At 37.9% G+C, this 22,063-nt stretch overlaps 1 protein-coding gene across 2 annotated transcripts; it reads left to right on the top strand.

Annotated features, from left to right (window-relative positions):
* Positions 1–2,122: 2,122 nt before the first annotated feature.
* On the top strand, positions 2,123–21,593 carry LOC124166629 (TBC1 domain family member 17). Of its 2 annotated transcripts, none has more exons than XM_046544248.1 (11): positions 2,123–2,304; positions 2,395–2,490; positions 2,686–2,800; positions 6,859–7,063; positions 10,844–11,013; positions 13,257–13,426; positions 14,377–14,575; positions 14,661–14,878; positions 16,997–17,194; positions 17,428–17,544; positions 21,017–21,593. In XM_046544248.1, exons 1-11 carry the CDS (start codon positions 2,266–2,268, stop codon positions 21,302–21,304), a joined length of 1,815 nt encoding a protein of 604 aa, XP_046400204.1. In that variant the 5' UTR covers positions 2,123–2,265; the 3' UTR covers positions 21,305–21,593. The 2 variants fall into 2 exon arrangements, with proteins under 2 accessions (XP_046400204.1, XP_046400203.1); XM_046544247.1 differs by having other exon boundaries at positions 13,164–13,426.
* Positions 21,594–22,063: the final 470 nt, after the last annotated feature.

Raw genomic sequence — 22,063 nt, 5'->3', positions numbered from 1 at the left:
TCTCCTCAAAAATTTTCTATTCTTCCCTAAATTCTTCTCTATGGCAAAAGTTCCACCATGTAAAGCACTAGCTGTTATACTAAATTTGGATATTCTTAAATAATCCTAGGATATAATTAAATATTTGATAGCTCTATATGAGTGAATTGAATCCATGGTGAGGATTTACAGTGTCAAGTTACTCAAGAATAATAGAAACGTGTTTCACTCCTCCCTCTTACTCCCCCAATGACCTTTTTCAGCCTACCTGCTTCAAAGTTCCCTGTTTCTCGAGGTCAACTGCTGCATGAGTCATCTATTAGCCCAAAAGGTGTCAATGACCTTCAGCATTTGGTATTATATCTTTATTCAATTGAAATATTAGTAATGTGCATGTAATTAAAAATTGAATGAGATCAGATGCCACAGTTTTATGACATTATTTAAGCACTCAGAGCAGGATAAGAATATATGTTGTTGGAAATATACAGCGGAGACCTAGCATTCTGGAAAAACTCGATATCCTTACTGCTGAGCTTCGCAGAAGTTGATACGGCATTTTTTGCCGAAAACAGGATATCAGGTTACAATTAATGAGGTTTATACTATATCTCTTGTAAGTCACTGACACAGGGATGTTTTCTCAGGATATTTTGTTTCTTCCCACTAACAATTGGAATTCATCTACTTATCTGGTACTATATTTTCAATATGAAATGAGTGGGTAAGTTGCTTTCTCTTTTGACAAAAAATTTTGTGGTGCAGTCATATGGTCATGTTTCATCTTCTGCAGTTGGTTATATCTAAGCGGTACACGATAGCATCAGTTCCACTCTTCAACTTGTACGAGTAATTCTATACTTTCCAGTGTGTGTTGACTTCAAACCAGTGAGTGCTTTCAGCTTGGAGTTTATAGTTTTTTGAATGGTGGAACAAAAATAGCAATCATGTCACTTCCCTACCACGTGAGACCTCTGAATATAATTTAAAAGCAAATTCACTGCATCTTTTGCATTCAGCGCTAAGCGCTAAATTCACTGCATTCAGCGCAAATCTTAAGTGAATTTGTAGACTCTCTGTGAACCGAAAAGATAGGGAAATTCTTACCATATAATTTCTCTAGTGATATATTTTCCTCATTTTTTCCCTTAATTTTTTCTGCTGTGCTGGATGGGATGAGTCATTCCCTGCCCAGTGAGAAATGGGTGGTGGAACCCACGTGGAATCCACGTTGAGTGGTGGATATTTGGTGGTGGTGGAAATTGAGTGGTTGGACCCACGTGGAATCCACGTTGATTTCAAGTGGATTTGTGGTGATTATCATAAAATGTTAAACAGAATTTCTAATTTGTGGGACTTAACTCTCTGGTGACATTGCGTCATTTATCATCCTGAAACCACGCTAGTTATGTGAAAATGTATCGCACATGCTATTTTTATATAATTCGTGGGAAGGCAGCCATGAGAGCACATGAAAAATCGTAGACACATATATAGAAGGTTTAGATATAGAGTGGTTGAGGTTTTAATGGTTTTAGGACAGCACCTACTGCTGTTTTAATTTTTCCACCAAATTTCCACGTGGGTTCCACGTTGATTCCACGACCAAAAACACGTGGTATCCACGTTAATTCTCCACGTGGGTTCCACATGGATTCCACCACCCATTTCTCACTGGGTGTGGTTTAACTTTAAAAAATCCTATATGGTTTAGTGGAATTTTTTGGACTTTTCAAACGACGTAGTTGAAAAATGTCAATGAAAAGGTTTATTATCTATTGAAATAAATTAATGTAACTCATGTATTAAAATAGAATCAAGTGCCTCATGATGGCCTAAGATGATAAGAGGCCTCATGATGAACTAAGTACACATATTTCTAAATATCACCTCTGGCGTTACTTGTATTTCCTACGAATATAATAAATATCATTATTGGCATCTCTTTCGTGAATTTGTGTGTTAATTCAACGGAAAATTACATAGATAGACTTGCGTGAACACATGCGCACATTTCGCTTTTAGTTTTCCCGCGAAGCATGTAGCCAACTTTACGGATTATTATTAGTGTGGCATTCAAGAATACCAATGTTGTTCTCCTGAAAGTATGCTACGCCGCTTTGTTTTTGTTACCAGTTTATGGCGCACCAACTCAGCTGTTTCTGTTATCATTCAGAGGGGTTGGGAGTGCGTGAAAGTGAAGGCGTAATATTTTTGTGGGACCGTTCGACAGTTGTTTTCCTTGTGATTGTTTCCATCTTCTGACGGTGAATCATTCATGGAGTAATGGATTCATCGATGGAAGAATTGACCGGGGATGGAGAGGTTTGTTTACTAATATTCAATTTACTGTGATGGAAAGATATTGTGCAATAGGATGCTATCATTACTTTGTCATTTTCTCCTATTAAATAGGTCCAATATAGTCACCATGGTGTGATTATTCGGGATCTAAATCAGAATAGGGACGACGATTCTTATTGTTCTGGGACTCTTTATTTGAAGAAATACGTGAGTAATGATAATGGGTCATTTGTTTAATTACTTCGTGATCCGTTAATTATTCAGTTGAAAGAATACTTTTTAGTAAATTTATTTAATGTAGGAATGGTAGACCTAATCTATCTACTATATAATTTTCATTTCCTGTCATTAATTCTTGTTGCTAATGCTGTAATTTAATTCACGGTAATTAATGACTTTCAGTCCTATGGGATGTTCATAGAATGGATACAGACGGAAGAGAAACCCCTATCTGTAGAGCCCCAGGAAGGATGGGCGATGGTCACTACGATCAAAGAACAACCTCGAAGTGCAGCTGGTAATGCATTAAGTTGATATTGTTTAGAAATAAATGCAATGTTTGTTATTTAGCCTGGTAATATATACTATATATTTTGCTTACAGAAGACGTAAATTTTTAAAGATAGCGAGGTGCTACTACAGTTAAAAGCAAATGTATTTTTCGTGAAACTAGATAGTATTTGACCGTTTTTGGGTTTAATATTAATGCCGTTTTTTGAAACATTCATGATTTTTGAGCTGCAGCCGTGAGATAATTCACTAATGAGTTTTCTGGAATTCACTTCTGGTTAAGATTTGCGATTCATATGCATTTAGTTCTTGTATTGCATCATCATTTGGTGTAAGACACTTGATTAAGTATGTAAATCGTGCAAGCTAAAATGCTTGTTGCTAGGTCCACGATAATGGAAATTATATATGAAGTATGTGATATTCAACTCATAAAATGGTGGAATTAGATGGGGAAGGTGGGTTGGCCACTCCCCCATAATTTCTGGGAAATTTGAAAAGATGTTATATAAGCTTTAAGGTGGCTATCCAAAGTTCTTATTTCACCAGCTTAACCAACAATACAATTTTAATTTATCCCTGCAGCTCTATTCTGTAAATGTGATACGGCCGTCACAAGCGGATTTTGTCAATTCATTGACGGCTTTGACGCTGGAGCGATTCTGAAACTTTTAACTGATGTTACTCTGACTGCCGCGTCCGTGGAAGTATTCACGGCCAAGAGGGCCCGTGGTAGCTTCGTCGTGGCAATACGCTCAAATTTTTCATTATGAATTTACACTATGATTGATAATTAATTAATAGCACATTATTCATTAATTACGATGGTGGCTATTTTATATTGTCACTTCCCATAAATAATATGTATTAAAAACAAATAAAAGAAATGCGTAAAGTTAAACTTACATCCACGTACTATTTGAATTGATTCGCCTTTATTGCGATTGAAGTTGGTGAGAACCTTGCGCTGAGGGTTTGACAATCAGTGGTGCCGACTCCATGGGGTTTGAGGGGGCCCGAGCCCCCTCAAAAATTCGTTATGGGTGAGAGGAAAAAATGTGTCAGGCTTGCCGATTTTCCCCGGAGTGTCCAGATATCGATATTCGTATTATCAGGGGTCTAATGTTTATCATATGACTCTTCTTAAATGCTCAAAACACTTAAAACTCACTACTTATAAAATTAACCGGGGAATGATCCCCGGTTTGGGCCCCCCCAATATTTTTCATAAGTCTGCGTCCCTGTTGACAATTATCTTATATTTATGCATCTACTAGAATGTACAAGTCAAATACTCACAACTTAATGTTCATTATAATTTGGAGTAGAACCAATGGTAAAAGTATTGTGGGGTATTGAATGTTAACAGATTTATTCAATATTTATTTCGTAACTTCAAGCCTTCGATTCGTTTCTATGAAGGAGAATGGAGGCTCTTTACATAGTTCGGGTACTGTTGCATGAGCATCAATGTCAACGGAGGCAACAGATGCACATACTTCGGCTGCAGATACGCGATATCAACAATCCCTTCGAGATGCGGGAAGAGGATTAAAGAGTTTTGTCCCACGTATCTCGGGGATAGGCGATGGATATTGTCACTGAGCTTTCACCACGATTAATTTGTAGACATTCAAGTAGCTTGCCGGGGCATGCTTTAGTACGTTTAGGTAAACACAATCATCCATTCCATCTCTTCCATGCATTATTGCTGCCGTTCAGTAACACGGCCAACATGATTCTTTTTTCTGTTGACATTATAGAAATACTAATGTAAACATCTCGTCTTATAGCAGAAACTATTAATAATCAACTCGTATTCGCACTAAAACATTTTCACCAGTATAAATCGTGAATAGTGGCATGTGCTGGCACAATCTGACATATGCACGACAGCGCATTTAAAATTGTGTACTGAAATGATGAGAACAGCTCAAATGCATACGAGAATGAACCATATGAGGTAATAAAATAACACTTGTTCTTATTCCGATTAAGCATTTGGTTCAGATTATGAGAAAATTTGTCCTAGTTGTGCAATTACGAACCTGCTACGTGATAACTGGCTTTGATGCGCAGCACTTGACAACATATAAAAGAGGTAATATAAAGTTAATAGCCATAAACTAATAAAGCAACTGTAAATTATCATTAATAGGTACTTTTAAAAGAAAAGACTTTTCTCAAATTTGAGTAAAGAAGTCTTATCTCCTTAGGGAGTGAATCTTCCATGGCATTGTGTATGTTCCTCTATGGTAACTGAAGTTGCAGTTGGCCGCTGAAGTAAGTTTGTGTCGGAGATTCTGATTCGTTCCTCGCATCCGCACAGCTACCAACATAAGAAACTGAAGTGATCGTTCGCAATCCGTCAAACATCTCACGACGCAGGCTTGCAGGATCGCTCGAACGTCTTTGACGGTTAGAGGCGTCAAAACTCCACTGTGGTTCGAAGCATGCGGAGCATAGATATGACATTTATAGAATCGAGCTGCTGGTGAAGCCTTTGGACACTCCTGAGCAAAATCATCGAAGTGCAAGGTAGCCAAGGAAAGCAAATGCCCACCCCGTTTAGTGAATATGTGAAATTCATATTACATTGGAATAGTTTGGAATTAACTCTACCCTCACCTTTCCAAACCAACCTTCAGGTTGAATCACTAACTTCTAAACTTAAACTATGGTTAAATGGTATTAACAAGTGGTGCGGAGGACATGCATTTGCCCTATCCAAGCAGTACCCGCCTGTCGCTTATATGGTGTTTTTGCTGAGCTATCAGAGGTTGAAAGAAAACCACCCTTGTAGTACCCCCTCCTCATACCTTGGCTCAAGTATATATTATATTATATACAATTAGGCGGGGACAATTCGTCGCATTTTCTCTCCCTGTGCACGACCTTTTTTCCGGGCGTGGACGTACTACGTAGGACCCTAAAAGACCTTTTCCCCATCCTCTCAGACAACACAACCACTTCCAGATTTTTCCCGCGATGCCCTTCCCTCGTCTTTAAAAGACCACCAAATCTGGCCAGCATTTTAAAAATAACAAAACCGCTATCCAAACAAAATACCCCTATTAAACCCCAGCCCTCGCCCTGCAACCGTGCAAGATGCAAAACTTGTCACATCCTCATCACCGAACCCCTTCCCGATCAATTCCTTGCCTTCCCTCTCCCCTCTGTGTCGGAAATTTCTTGCACAACAAAAAACATTGTATATATACTGTTGTGCCAGAAATGCCCGGCTTTTTATATCGGCCTATCCACTCCCCTGTGCATACGTATGAACGGGCATCGCTCTTCTTGCAATAGTGTTTCTTCTGTTTCTGCCTCCCTTCCAGTCGCCGTTCATGCTTCCTCCCGCAAAGCTCTGTTTGACCATTGCTATAAAGTGGGAATATTGGCCTCCCTCCCCTCGTCTACCACCCCCCTAGAGCTGAAGGACTTGGAACAGGCATGCATATGGGCTTTCCGTGCGTTTTCTGGACCAGGAATCAACCGCGCCCATTAGAAAGAACACCACCAATCCCCGTCCACCATTTTTCCACCCTCCATCTTTGCCCTCTGCCTTGCACCCTTCCTTATGTCCTTTCCTCACTTTCCCTCCTCTCCTCACTTGAGAAAGATGGGCTGCGTCCCATCGAAAATTTGTAAAAACAACCTATCCCCGTAAGTTCCTCACTTTTATTTTATTTTTCGTTTTTCTGTCAATTTCTAAGTTTTTTTTTTGTGTGCCCACCCCAGGGCAAGAAGAAGTTCCTTTACATTATTTATATATATAGTCGAAACCATAGTCAGTAGTGGAGTTAAATGTTAAAGTGTGGAAATTACCATTTGTTGATTATATTTTATCATTGATTTATTGCATTTCCACTTCGTCAAGCCTGAAAAAATTTCAAAAGTTCAACTCGAAGATTTAATATCCAAGTGGAAATTATTGGATGATGATAAATCTCTTTATTTGTTGAGGAGTAATGATAATAATAATGATGATGGTGAATTGTAATTTTGTGTCTGAGTGAGTAACTCTCATTTCACTCTTGAACTAAATGTTACCTCTCATTTCAGATGGGGCAGAAGGTGCAGCGTCCATGGCTAAGATAAGACCAATCAAAATAGACATCACAGATCTAAAGTCCTATAAGATTAAAAATAACAGCCATGAATTGACGCTGACTCTGAAAGATGGCAGCCGTCCCAGCCCATTGTTATTCCAAAATGACAACGCTGACAAATTCATCTCTGCATTGCGAGAATACATATTTTTTGACAGGTACGGCACAGTTTAACACACAGTCCTGCCACGAATTTTTAGACGGATTAACCCATAGTGCCAAAGCGTTATTCTTTTTTCTCTCGCTTTACTTCTTGGAACGTTTCCATTTGAGTTTTAGTGCTCACTTGGCTACTCACGTCGTGTTGGTCACATCAAATATGCAGCGCCAAAGTAGCTGTGACCAATGGCGTGCTATGAGAGCCCAAAAATGTGACTATCTCTTTGGCCATTCTGACCAAAACGGCGTGAAGTTGAAGTATGTGTTTAAGTCAATATAACCGAGGCGGCTGTGAATATGTTAATATTCCTCTACAGTATTTTGACTTCTTTATTTTTATTCTGCTTTTGAATAAGTACCTGTTTTGTGGAAATAATGGTTAAAGTTGACTCATTGTGATGCTGTATTGCGTTGCATTTCATGTTTTAGTGGCTACCTACAATTACTGCTGCAGTATAGGTTATGGCTAAAAAAAATTACGACTGCTTGTTTCTCTGTGGGAATGGAAATATGTAGTGTGTAAAATCTCTTCTTTGTGTCTTCAAATTTCAATGAAGTGGCAATATTAGAGGTAGTTCAGTAAATGTTGCCTTATTCCTAGCTATTGATGCAAAGTAAATATAATGTTTGGTAAGTTGTCAGAGCATTGTGATAGCATTAATGTGTGAATTATTTCGATGAAAATTGTATCAGTTTATTATCACTAAACCAGTGACTTTGGTATCTCCTAGTATGCCAATTTACTGATGGATTCTGGCAGATTACTTTTAATCTTTTTCTATTAAAAAAATATTCTTTAAATCATCCAAGGATGATCAGTAACATTGTGCATTTATCAGCATTAGGTGATGTAATACCTACCTGCGGTAAAAATTTTTTTTTTCATTGCCGAGACCCATATTTTTTCAATTTTTTGATCTCCCGCCTACTTCTCAAGCTATTTGTGGAGGGAAATTGACTGCTCCTACCCTTTTGGAGATGATTTGATGATGTGACTCCTCCTGAGTGAGTGACCACATCTCAGCTAGTCCTCAGGCTTGTGAGGTTCGTCATATTTTATAATCTTGTGAGCGATTCCTCTATTCAAGGATTATTGCACTCTGAAAAAATTATTATAATAGTAATGATACCATATAAGCACTTGTAAAGGCCGTTTTACACGAGGCACGAAATTGCGCAGGTTAGAGCTGCATTTATTTCTAAAATGACATTGAGCGAATGCACGAACGAAATTAGAACAGGGGCTATTTTGCCGTCACGCATCCACTCATTCTCACATATGATCTAGCAATTCACCACTTTAGATGATGCAATTTTGATTGTGTCTTTGCTCGTACGTCAGATTGCACAATTCCGTGTACCATGTAAAACGGCCTAAAGAGCCGCACACGTGTAAGAGACACACCCCTATTTTGAGCATCAAAGCTAAAGAGAAAAAATTTAGCTGCATTTTTTTTGTCCTATAGCAAAAATTGCAAATAAATTAAAAAGTGTTTCTATCAATTTTATTTTTTCTTTAGAAGTAAACTCTTGGACTACATAGAGTTAAAACAATTTCGTTATTTTACGACAAAATATGTATTCTAAAAATACACAAAAGGTATTTCATTAGTCTACATTAATGTTTGCAACTTATTATGGAAGATTAACATTGTAGACGTAGTAGTTTTCAATAGGTTGAGTTACGAAGTTCATGAAGTTGACAAAACGGCGTGTCTACATTTTTGAATTTTTCTTAAAAGAAAAAATAAATGTTTATTGGGAATAAAATTTCCTTTAAAATGACGTATTATTCATTATTATGGCATGCACCGAAGTCCAGATATAAATTTGCAAAGTACAGTGGCACATCATTTTGACGCCGACAGTAGTAGAGTCTTGCAGCCAATCAGAACGCTCACCCACTATCAGTGATTTTAATACCACACTTGGCTTATAATTGAATGACAGTTGTAAATATGCAAAATTATGGAATAAGCGATGGAAAAAGGTATGCTGGGAATGGCCATGTGACTTAGAAAATGATGGGTCTAGCGATCACTCTTTTGGTCCCTGAAAACCTATCACATGAACCGTGCGCACAGCTAGGGAATAAGGGGAGGGGGGTTTTAGGAACAACTAATACTGGGGGGTGTGGAATATGGGTGGTGCGGGTGCACGCCCCCAGAAATTTTTTCAATGTAAATGGTTAAAAATGATGAATTTTACGGCTTTCTGAGGGGTATTTTATTAATCCTTGCACTAATGTAAGAGTAATATTTATCCAATAGGGTGGTTTCCTATTATTTTTTTATTGCCTAAATCGAAAGATTATTACTCCTGGAGTACGTATTTCACGCTTTTAGATTTTTAAATGACGATATCTATTTTTCGCGATAGAATGAAAAGTGAAAATTTTTAAGCGTGCAAAAACGCGACGCTTAAGTATGAATGTCGGGAAGTCTCTCCGCGTGACGTATTTCTGGTTCCCCCTCCCGCCCTGCGAGGTGACCTTGAGGCGAGGCTTAGCTCTGATACGACGCAGGCTGCTAGCGGCTAGCCTAGTACCCTGCTGGCTGGTAGCGCTTGGCTTAAATAAGGATTATTAATAACTTATCAAACGAGGAAAACTTTCCGACCTTAGCCAGTTTTAATAAGTGATTGTTAAGACATGTTTCCCAGAGCTCTGCTCCTCATGCATGCAATGGTAACCTCAGACGACGTATAACTCCTATCTCCTCGTATAGAAACTAGGTCCCTGTGACGTCACGCGGAGTGGCATCGCATGGGCGCCAATCTGGCCCTTTTCAAATGAGGATAAAAATGGACCATTGCCATTCGTCTAACCCGGTATTTCTAAAACAAAATAATTTGTATATTATGAATACACTAATGGTGGGTAGCGAATTGCAATCAATGCCTTTCGTTTTCTTTGATGAAGGAAACTACCCTATTAAGTAAAATGGATTAAAATTTAAAAATTTCTCTCGGTTCTGGGGGGTTTTATCTCCGAAAACCCCCCCTTGCTGCGCCACTGATATGAACTGTCACTCTAGAATTCTGGAGATTTTCTCTGAAGTCCCAGCGATGAAAGATATCATGGCGCATAATTCTTCAGCCTTCAGGTTGTCATTACATATTATCAGTCTTTCCCAGGGCTGTACTTTGTCGGCCCCCTATTTTTGCTTGTTTCTTTATAATTTTGTTCCTAAAGCCATTGCATTTTAGTGGTTACTTTTGTTTCTTCTCAGCAGTCAAGGAATCTGTATCCAAAATTCGTGTCAGCATAAAAAACAAGAGTCAATACCAGTGAAGTTTTCTAAGGACCTCTCATATTTGGGATTAATGACAACATACAAAAATCTCTGAACGAAAAACACTTTTCATCTCCAGACTCCGTAACATATAACAAAATGGCAGTAATGATAATGGGGCCGAATCAACAATCTTTGATTTTTGGGTGGGGGCACGTCCCCTCTTCCCTCCACTAAATCCACCCCTGCCTGCCGCTGAATGTAATTTGACCTCAACTTTCCTCACTCAATTATTAATGAATCTCTCCATTACTATTATACCCTTTCCTTCTTGTATTATTTGGACAGCTGATTGAGTTGACAAGACGAACAAAATGTAGAAGGAGATTTGTGTGGAAATTACGCTAGCGAAAATAATGCTGGTTTAGTGATGGAATTGGATTTGTGGTAGTCAAATTGGACTAGATTTCTTAACTCCATAAGTGGAAGGAAGATAGAGCTTGCTTCCCATCAAAATAAACTAAGCAGTTATCCATTCTTTTACAGATCTGATAGGGAGCCAAATCTTTACTGTGCGAAGAGTATGCAGAAGTTGACGAAATCATTTGCTGACCTAAATCTACCTGCTATTGACGACGGTGGCTCCTCAAAATGGGGAATATTGGCACCTTATGAGAAGACAATGACTATATTTTCCAAAGTGGCGAATGTTGTATGTAAGTCTGTAAGATTGCTCTAGCATTTTGATCTTTTAAAGCAACTTTTTATGAAGTTTATCACCAAAAGCCTCATTATCTAAAGAAACCTTAGTCAAAAAACTTTCCGTTGTTTAATTTTGTATGATATTTTGTTTTAAAGTTTACAGTGAACTGAGTAAAAATATTTTATTACGGGAATTTCTAAAAACCCTTAAGTTATGAGTGGACAATTTGGCCCTTTGAAATACAATACTTTGCTTGTAGTTCAGTTAAATGATTTTTTTTCACATGATTGTAATTTTGGCTACATAGAAATGTTATGAATGGTCAGCAGACATTATTCCTTATTACACACGTAGACATGGCTTAACTAATTATTTAGAATTGTAAAAATTCATTGTTTCTAACAATCGTGCATTTTTCATTTCAACATTCACTTTTCATATAATCTCGAAAAATAGATATCGTCATTTAAAAATCTAAAAGCTTGAAATACACACTCCAGGAGTAATAATCTTTCGATTTTGGCAATAAAAAATAAAAGGAAACCACCCTATTCCTGGGTATGCCACTGCCAATGTCTCACGGCAGTACTCCCGCAAGTCTCGTGCGAGATCTCCATATTTGAGGTGAGAACTGAACAATCACTCTGTCTCGTTTCACGCGGTGCCAACTGCCACCCAAAACCGCCGAATCTGTTCCATATCTACATATCTAAAATCGGTCACTGCCTTGCTCTGCCTAAGTTTCCCTACTATCACTCTTCACCACAACACTATTCTAAAATTGTAAGACAGTGAGCTCTGCCTTGTGTGAATGCCAACATCGCAAGTCAGGTGATGGAGGAACAGGGTGATGCGTTCTCCAATTGGCGTGTACAAGTTGACATGGGTTCCAACAATATTTTTGTCCGTAGGGGTTTCTGATCCTCTTCTGACCCAGCTGCAGTGGCAAATGCGGCGGGGATCGGGTAAAATGTAACTACGTACTTACCAGGAGTGGTTTTTTTTATGACTATGCAGAATAAATAGCCAAAGAGGATGCTCTGCGAGATGATATCATGAAGGAACCTGATTCTATGTCAAATGCAAATGACAGAAAGGCAAAACATAGTGTCATTATCGTTAGATATATATTACTAACAATCTTTGGTAGCGTTTTAATAACCATAGTCAAGGTCATAGTTTGATAAAACACCATTCCCAGGAAGAAAGGGAAGCATTCCTCTCTTGCGGCAACTGTCGCCGATTTCATGCTTACGAGTTCGTGGTGGCACGTGCGAAAATGGACTGGTGGTGGCGGTGTAGCTTGCCCACAATGGTCTAGTTTGAGTCCCAGCCAATAAGCAGTAGGTGTCGGCAGAGCATTTAAACAGTGCTCGGCACTAAATTTATGAGATTGCTTCTGCAAAAAGGCAAATTTGCGGTTTAAGTATCATAAAGGTCCAGTCCTCATGCCTATGTGGCATTTATTTATGAGTATCGAATCAATTTTGCATTTGAAATTTTCAAGTATCACTAGTCATGATTTAAAAATAGAAATGTTATTTTATGGATTTATATATATGCCTTAAACCTATACCATCCTCACAGAAAATGATGGAGTGTAGCAATGAATGGCAACCAAGAGACCTCTTGTATAAATATGAATGCATTGAAAAGATTACTCATGATGTCATTAAAATGTAGTACAAGAGAAACGACCAAAGAAATTATAAAATTCCGAATGATGCTGGTTTTTTCACCATGTGGTTTCCCAGGGTACCAGTTCGGTATCCTACTCCTGAAGTCAGCTGATAGTTACCATCTTACATATCTGGATTCTGGAATTCCCTGATGGCATGATGGATGCCTGAGTGTGGGGAAGTGAAATTTTGCACTCTTCTGCTTAAATGACGCATGATTTTTTATTTGATAGAATTTCCTGAAATTCAATTTGATCCTGTGAAGACAGTTTTCAAAAGCTTCTGATGCTTTCCTTTCTGTTGCATTGACTGCCCTTGTATTTCTGTCTACTGTGTATGCATTCATTAATTTTCCATTTTTTCTGCCTATTGCATTATGAATAATGTGAATGCTTCTTTGGTGAAAAATATATTCAATGATGTAGTCATCTTTCATTTTAATTTTTTTGTAAGCCAAGCTTTATTTTGTTTTATTTTCCTTTAGTACATCAGAGTAATATATTAAACCCTGAAGAAACTGTGGAGGAAGTGATAAAGCAATACTTCCAGATGGATAACATTCCCCCGGCTGTTACAGCTCCTGATGAAGAGTATGAAGTTATAACTTCAGGGCCCGTGTTCACTCTGCCTCCGAGACCTGAGGTCAAACGAGGACCTCCCCTGACGACAGAAGAGTGGGCAAGGCATTTAGACGAGAATGGAAGGATCATCAATTTGCCAGACCTCAAAGAAAAGATATTCCGTGGAGTGAGTACACAAGATGAATAGTGAATGGGTAATTTTATGCCGACTCAGACTGTAGTTTGCCTGAACTAACTTTTTAATTAATTATTAAGCCGTAAAGTTGCTATAATAATAATAATAATTATATGTTTTATTTGCCCAAAGGACCAAGGTACATTTGTCAAGGTATAAGGCACGCCCATCAAAAACATAAGTTACTTCACAAAGCATAAAATCAGTGTACATAAATATCACATATAATAATCACTCATAACAAAGAAGGAAAAAAATCACATTGTATAATATTCCATCAAGCCCTTTACTCATGTAAGTATTCCTCCAAAGAGTAATATGAACCTGAAAGAAGGAACCTTTTTAATTGCATTTTAAATGCATTAAATTTTTTAATATCTTTTACATCAGCCGGGAGTTTATTATATAGTCGTACCCCCATTTCCCTCGGGCCCAGTTTGTTTAAGTTTGTCCTTGTAGTAGTGTAATGTATGTCATGCTTGCATCTCGTGTGATGGGAGTGATGGTCACTATTAAGGGGAAAGCTTATGATATTAGATTTGATGTACAACACAGTAATCATTATATAAATGCAAGGCAGTGGCAGAAAGCCTAGCTGCTAAGTTGTCGTTAAATTAATAATATTACTCTAATTTGAGCCAAAAGAAATTTAATCATAATAAAAGGCAAAGTTTGTGTGCTTATTTTTATGCTAGATTGTGTGTGTAATCCAAAACTTTTATCATAATAATTATTTGTTTAAGCGGTGTATTATTAGGGATGCATTTATGGTGTTTCCTTCTGGAACAGCGGTACATCAAAAATACCATGTTAGCAAACATTTCAATTTTAAAAATACCTTTTTTTCAGCTCTTTATTTGATTTTCAGGAATGATTAATTTTTTTTCTTTAGAAGGCAAGCATATTCAAACATGCATTGATTCCCATTTCCTTGCTTTTAGGGTTTATCACTCACTCTGCGCTATGACGTTTGGAAGGTACTCTTGGACTACATGCCATGCGATAAAACGTCCGAAGAATGGCAGGCTGTGAGAAAGCAGAAGTTGGAGGAGTATGCACGCATGAAGTTACAGTGGTCAAGCATGTCTGCGGGTCAAGAATCTCGGTTTTCTCAATTCCACAAAAAGAAGAGTATAATTGGTATCAAAATTTTATCTCCCTGTGGTTTAATATTATCAAGCCATCAAAGACGATTATCTAATATGGATACTTTTCTTCATTTCAGAAAAAGATGTTAATCGGACCGATCGAACAATACCATATTTTGAAGGGAATGATAACCCTAATTTGAAGATATTGTACAACATATTAATGACCTATGTTATGTACAATTTTGATCTTGGGTATGTGCAGGGAATGAGCGATTTGCTGAGTCCTATTCTCTACCTAATGGAAAAAGAAGAAGATGCATTTTGGTGTTTTGTTGGATTTATGAACAAAGTGGTATGTATATTCAATTGTGTTTTGACTGTTGTTGATGTAATTTTTTTCATCAACTTAAAAAAATAAACTTGAATACGTGTAGTTTTGTGTGCAGTAGCAGAGGCTTTCATAGGGTGCCTTTAATTATACAGAAAACTCTTGTTATTACGAAGTTCACAGGATCATAAAATCAGGGGTTTGTAATAATGACCTTCATGAGAGTGTTTCTTTTAGGAATCATTGCAAAAAAATATACCTTCCAAAATTACTTGTCTCTTCAATCTCCCGTACTTATAGTCATGCTGCAGAATAGCTTCAAAGTCATGTGTATGATGTACGCGATAAAATTGTGAACAAATACAGTAAATCCTCGATATGCGAACAAGATGCGTTCTGAGACCTTGTTCATGACTTTATTAACCTAAGCAAGGCATCGAAAAGTGTGGTTATCCTGCAGAATGCAACACTTCATTACAATTTTGCTTTAACTCATGAATTTGACACACTGATCAAGGTGCGCATGCGACGCAGCTGGAGCTGAAAAAACGCTGAGCATTTCGTGACTTCACAATGGATTAATTGATACTTTGTTCAGTCTGTGCCAAAAGATCCTCTACGAAACACCGCGTCGCATCAGTCAACTCCTTAGGTGCCAAATGTGAAATTTTGTGCACGCTTGAATTTTTCAAATTATCAAATCTCTGAAAGTCGAATGTTTATCAGAAGAGGACTTATCATACAGCCAGTTTACGTTCAGTAATGAGTGGGTCATCATGATTCCACGTGAATTAAGCTTAATACGCATATGATATTACGTGGATGCTCCTACTGAAGAAAGAACAATAATTAGCATTCTTTGGCTCTTTGCACAAGGAGAACTTAAGCGTTGCGCAATGATTATGCGGTAGCATAGGGTATATCCATCTAAATGCCATTGCTTACTTGTGGAACTTCATAATAAAGTTCATTTTATAACCACCAGGACTGAGGTTTGTAATAATTTGTAATAACGTTGTTCGTATTGGTAAGAGACTGCTATAGATCGAAGAACTAAGTCCATTAACTATTAGCATTGGTCTATTGTCAAAGTCCTTTTTCTTCTAGTGTTTAGGGGTATAAAGTAATTGGGTTCTCATTGCAGGTGGCCATACACTGTCATTCTAAGAAACTCTATTACATTTCAGAGATTCTAAATTCCTCCGGAGTAGTAAATTTTTGTTGCATCCTTGGATATTTTAGGGAAGCTTATCACATCATACTATTTCTTTTGGTACATACAGTGGAAGTTCATTTTAGTGATACATAGGTATATAGCAAGAGTTGCATTAAGATGAGTGATTGGCAGTGTACTATGAAAAGGCCTATCTTTAAATCTTGTTATGACTGCCTCTAGTGCAACTTTGTGCTATGTGACTATCTGGAATATGGTTTCTTTTGTCACATCTTTCCAATCCTCAATGAGATCAATCCGTGGTCACGTCTCTGAACGTCATGCAACATGTAGCCACAGATGTCTTAGATAACAAATTTTTCAATACTGTTGCCAGCATAGCACGGGTTAGGATTCCGGCAACACAATGTCTTTTTTTAAAGTGCACGTCATTCAGTCGGTTGGTGTTGTAGAGGAGCACTTGTGGTCTCGTATGAGAGGTATGGCTATAAAGTTTTATTCTCCCAAAGATCAGTCTCCATCATGCATTGAAACAGTGAGGAGTATGTGTTTGCCATTGAGGCCTATTTTTTGAGCAGATGTTTGGTAGTCGAAAACCAATGCACCCTTTGGAACTGCTTTAACTTAACATATTGGCGCACATTTTAAAAAAGTAAGTTATGTTGGTATCCCTTACCCATATGGCATTCAATGCAAACACAGACCCAATTCATCTATGATGTAGCAGCAATATGAAAGAAAAGCGGTTGACGAAGGTGAATAAGGGATTTGAGGAGCTTTATCCTTCACCTTAGGATATAATGATCACCCGTTATAGAAAGTGATTTTCTGAGAATTATGAGTATCATTATACTGAGCTTACAGTGCAACTAATGGATGTGAATTTGCCCACATGCTCGTGATATCATGGTAATGAAGTGATTTTTAATTGTGTTAATGGTTTATTTAATTTTTTTTACAATTTCTAGAGCAAAAACTTTGCCAAGGACCAAATAGGAATGAGTCAGCAGCTTAGTAATCTAAACCTTTTGATAAGAATTGTTGATCCTGAGATGGCTGATTATTTGGAAAAAAAAGAGGCTGACAATTTATTTTTCTGCTTTCGTTGGCTCTTGATTCTTTTCAAAAGAGAGTTTTCTTACCAAGACATCATGACTCTTTGGGAGGTATGTTCTATAGTTGGCTAAACTGAGGAATGATATCCTTTTTTCTGCTGTTGTATTTTATATTTGTTTATGGCTTTCTGGGAGTGACTACCGTACTATTTGTCATTATTTTATTCTATGCTCTTCATGTTACTTTGGTGATTACAGTTTATTACCTTCAGTGGTATTTATTATTTTCCACAATATATCCATCAATTATGTTCTTTACAGTCGTAATTGCTTTCAAATTTCAGGTCCTTTGGACAGATTTACCTGGGCCAAATTTTCATCTCTTCATTTGTTTGGCAATTCTGGAATCTGAACGAGACACATTGTTGAGCAATGAGTATGGATTCAATGAAATTTTAAAGGTAATGCTCTACTGAATGTATAAAATGCATGGATTCTGATAAATGTTTTAACATTGACTCCTAATATTTGTTGGAGAGGTTACATTGTAGAAATGTCTTTCTCTGGTTGGTGATTGATGTCTTGTAATTTCAAGCTTTGCTCTTAGCTGGGACAGTCCAACCTTAGCAGCAATGTAAGGAATGACGTCTTGAAGAATAGAGCACATTTTTTGTAAAGACGTGAATTCTCTTTTTAAAAGTTCAATGTTTGTCATTGCTGCTAATGAACTGTTTAGCATCAATCTTGGATTCCAATTCTCACTTATTATGTAGTAAAAGATGGTACATGAATATTATCATATACAGCAGATTCCCGATTACCCGGCTGCGGTTTATCCCGGGTTGCAGATTATGCAACTAATATATAGGTGCATGATATTCACTCGCACTCAATTTTTTCGGCGATCTTGATAAAAAAATAAAATTGGATGCAAAATCATCAGAATTACTGCATTAATGCTAGGATACACTGGGCTTATTATTTCTGTTAGAATCCCCTTCGTAAAACGGAAGCGATCGTGTACTAGCTGCATTCACGGGAGCACCGTGTTCCTGTTTTCCAAGCCTCGAAGTGCGCGACCACGCTCCGTGATCACATATTCGAGACTCAAATCACTGATAGTGGCGCTGAAAGCAGTGACGTAATTTGCCAATATGGCTGATGGATCGAGGATATTGTTGTGATGATAACATAGGTGCAATGGGATGAGTCGTCGAGCCACTGAGATAATTAAAGTAGAAAATATGTAAGAAGGTTTTCTTGGCTTTGAGGAGGTATTTCAATTCCCACGGGAAACGACAAATAGCAGTTAAGATTAAGGCATTTTACATGAATATGAATGCTTAAAATGTATTACTTGCGACGTTATGATGGCTTAATACCAAAATTATAATTAGAAAAGTCAGTTAATTCCCAGAACTGCGAATGATTTGTCAACGTGGTTTCTTTAGGTATCGTCGGAGCTCTACTTCCTAATTCGGCCAGTAGTTGGTGTATTGCTTGTCTGGATTCTCGAATACAAGTCCCGCAGCAGTTGCAACCCATTTGCATCATCGGAAACAATATTTAAATTCTATACAACAAATTCTGTACAACATCTGTACACATATTATCTGTTCACGAGTTTCTCCCTCCTTCCATGTTTTCTGCGATCTATATAAAGACTTATGTATGTGAATAAAATTGGATGCAACAAAAAAACAAACACATATAAGCTCCAGGTGGCCATTACTGTATTGCAGGATGATTTGAAAGCCCTTAAAATAGCCCTCACTAACCTTTTCCATTCTGGGGGGCTGAGAATATGCTATGCACTGGTGAGTGAGAGCTCTCAGTGCTCACTCCGCCTGAAAGAGCCCATTCACATCATCACCACAAATAACCCAGTGAGAAATGGATCATCGAATCTACGTCGAATCTTCGTCGATTCGACGACTATAGATGGATATGTAGTCGATGTTGATTTTATTTGTTCAATCGACGATTTTTCGACGTGTTATTCTCATTGGTCAGCGGGGTCAGCGTGTTGATTGGCTGAGGGGGGACAAAGTGATGTTGTGACAAAGTCTTAAAATTAACGGTGAGACTATTGAAATATATGTGACACAAATAATAATGCTAAAATTAAATAATTACAGTGAAACCTCGATATAACAACACCCCACGGTGCACTAATAAACACTCGCTATAGCGAATTGTCGCTTTACCGGAGGTGGAGCAAATAATAGCCAATATGCCTGTTGCAAACAGATATACAGGTACAGGAGTGGTGCGGCGATAGATAAACATCTATCCGATAAACGTAAGCATAAATCCAGACGAAAGGCGATGTTTCTTTGCATCACTAAATGTCCTTACTCAAATAACGACTAACTATTCAAACAATTTATAAGCGCCGCACTGATTAAAAATCATGCAAAGCATTGTTTCGTCAATCATTATACATATTTATCGAACGACAGTTTACCACATAAATTTGAGACTGAGCACTCCATTAACTTCATTTCTAACAGATCGCTAGCAATCACAGAGGTTAAGGAGTCTTGATGAAAGTCTTCCGGCGGTGAAACCCTCGCTATGGCGAGAGCCAACACCGAAAGGGTCTCGTAAAAACGAATTTTTTAACACACTTATTATAGGGTCAATTGACGGTGCATCGGCTATCTCTCGTAATAGCGGGGGTGTCGCTATAGCCCGTACTCGCTTTAACGAGGTTCCACTGTATTTTATTAATTCAATCACATTAGTCTTAATCTCGGAGAACAATCTTTGATTCCTTTTCATTCTGTAACTTTACCGGAAGTGCATGACGTTGAAGCTTGAAGGCAGTCTCCACTAATTTTTGGACTCTGTCGATCTGATAAGCCGGTTGAACCGTGGGAAACCTGTGTCGGTTGCTTTCGGTGTTTCGTTTCGATACCTTCAGCCTCGCGTCATAGATATCAGCATCTCACATTTTTTCTCAAGGGTTTCTGATTATTATTGAAGATAAATACGAAGGACTTGAGATTACAATTCACCATAATAAATTTGAAACAGTCTAATTATTTCAGCCTTCATTTGTTTAGACAATGCGTGCTCGAGTGAAATCCGTCGTTGGGGCAGCAATAGATGCTCTTTATTAGCCGAAAAGATGTATATTTCCGTAATTATTATTAGGAATCGCAGGTAAGCAGACGGTATCACGTCGACATAAACGTCGATTTTCGGATCATATAGACATCGATCGATGTGTTGGCTTCGACGTTTTATCGATGACTACTTCGACGTCAAATCGACGGCGATTCGATAACTCATTTCTCACTGGGTAAGATCTTCACTGGATTCAAGCAAGCTCTCAATGTGTCCTTGAACCAATCTCAAATATCAGATTAGGTGCATAGATAATAATTTGTTTTCTTTAACAATGTTGCGTACGGATGGCTAGAATTCTCGTCATTTGTTTCCCAAACGTTCCGGATGGATGACGAAGATTCTCGTCATTTAGGCGCGTCAATCTAAGCAATTTTAAAGTGCACAATACGTATTCAGTTGTTGTTCGTTATTCATAATGAATTGATGCATCATAACGTTTGATTGGGTAAAGTTATATTCTAAACATTAGCTTTTTAACCATGTTTAAACCAAAGGCATTGCGCCCTAATAGGCACATATTTCCAATCTCAACACCTCCACCCAGAATTCCTAGGAATTTAAACACCCCGGTACGCAACATGTTAAGTCAATTACGAACATTTTAAGGAAAAAGTGAAAGTTTGGTTTTTCTGTTTTCCAATTATTTGTGCTGACTCTCCCTCATCATTAGACCATATGATTGGGATCTTACTTATCAGTATAAATGACCCGCATACCTCCCAGGCAACCCCCTCCCTGATGCTAATTCATAGCTCCATTGCCTGCTTTGACATACTTGCGTGTTTTTTTTTCCCTCAGCACATCAATGACCTCTCTCTCCACATACACCTGGAGGACACCCTCACCAAGGCAGAGGCCATTTATTTGCAACTTTCCAGTGCTGAGAATTTGCCCGATCGTGTTCGCGTGATATTGGGAAAGGCTCCTTTGAATCCGGAGAGTGACAGTGACAGTGACGAAGACTTTGCCCCAGCGACTAGTGGGCAAAACTCTGAACCGAGTGCTGTACATGTTCCTAGCACATCATCAACGATGTTGAATCCTTCTGAACAGATGTTTGAAGACTCTTTGAGCTTTCAGTTCTAGTGCATTTTTCCTCTGGTTCAGATGTGCCGATGAAAGACCCTCGAGTGTGCCTATCTGTCTCATTATGTTCACCATGCCACAAACGGTGGTTTTGGAACTGAATTTTTATCTGAAGTGGAACATTCATGTTACTATTGTGATAGAATATTTATATATATAGGGTCTTTATGAATTCACGATAGCATTCTTGTGCCAAACTGTTTTTGTGCGGTGGAATAGAATGCAAGTGAACTTTGATAATCTTTCTTTTCATGTCAACTTTTTTAAAAATAAAATTGATAAGAAGAAATTGTGACAACTTCAATTTTACCATGTCAGTAAAAATACATTAAGCCTTCTTTACAACATCCTTAACGGTGATTTCAAGTCTCGAGTTAACTAAAATTCTAACTTTTGAGCATGTTATTGTCATAATGTTAAGATCAAAGTGGACCAAAGTTTGAGATGTCATTGTTCATATTGAGCAGAAAATTCTAGCCCATCCTGATTTAAGCAAGCATACAGCAAGGGTGAGATTTTACATGAAAACATATTTGGCTTAGCAGGCATTTGGCCTTGGACATTCTGATTGCCAGTCAGGTATGCTCACCAGCTAAACACCAAACCATTTTGAATGTGCATTCAAAATGGTATGGTGTCTGAGCAGCAATCTGAATATCCACGCTTGAATTCTGGCTAAGACAAATGATGTATTCATGGCAAATTTCACTGTTGGTGTTTCCATATTTGCACCTGTATCCGCAGCTGCTTACAAAATCA

The sequence above is a fragment of the Ischnura elegans genome, chromosome 10 (assembly GCF_921293095.1).
Source record: "Ischnura elegans chromosome 10, ioIscEleg1.1, whole genome shotgun sequence".
Lineage (NCBI taxonomy): Eukaryota > Metazoa > Arthropoda > Insecta > Odonata > Coenagrionidae > Ischnura > Ischnura elegans.
This window is presented reverse-complemented; position numbering and strand designations above follow the sequence as displayed.

Excerpts from the sequence above, each read along its gene's own strand:
- LOC124166629 (XM_046544247.1), top strand. The coding sequence starts at position 2,266 with ATGGATTCATCGATGGAAGAATTGACCGGGGATGGAGAG. Across the intron at positions 2,801-6,858 it reads ACAACCTCGAAGTGCAGCTG|ATGGGGCAGAAGGTGCAGCG; the intron begins GTAATGCATTAA and ends CTCTCATTTCAG. Across the intron at positions 17,545-21,016 it reads GATTCAATGAAATTTTAAAG|CACATCAATGACCTCTCTCT; the intron begins GTAATGCTCTAC and ends TTTTTCCCTCAG.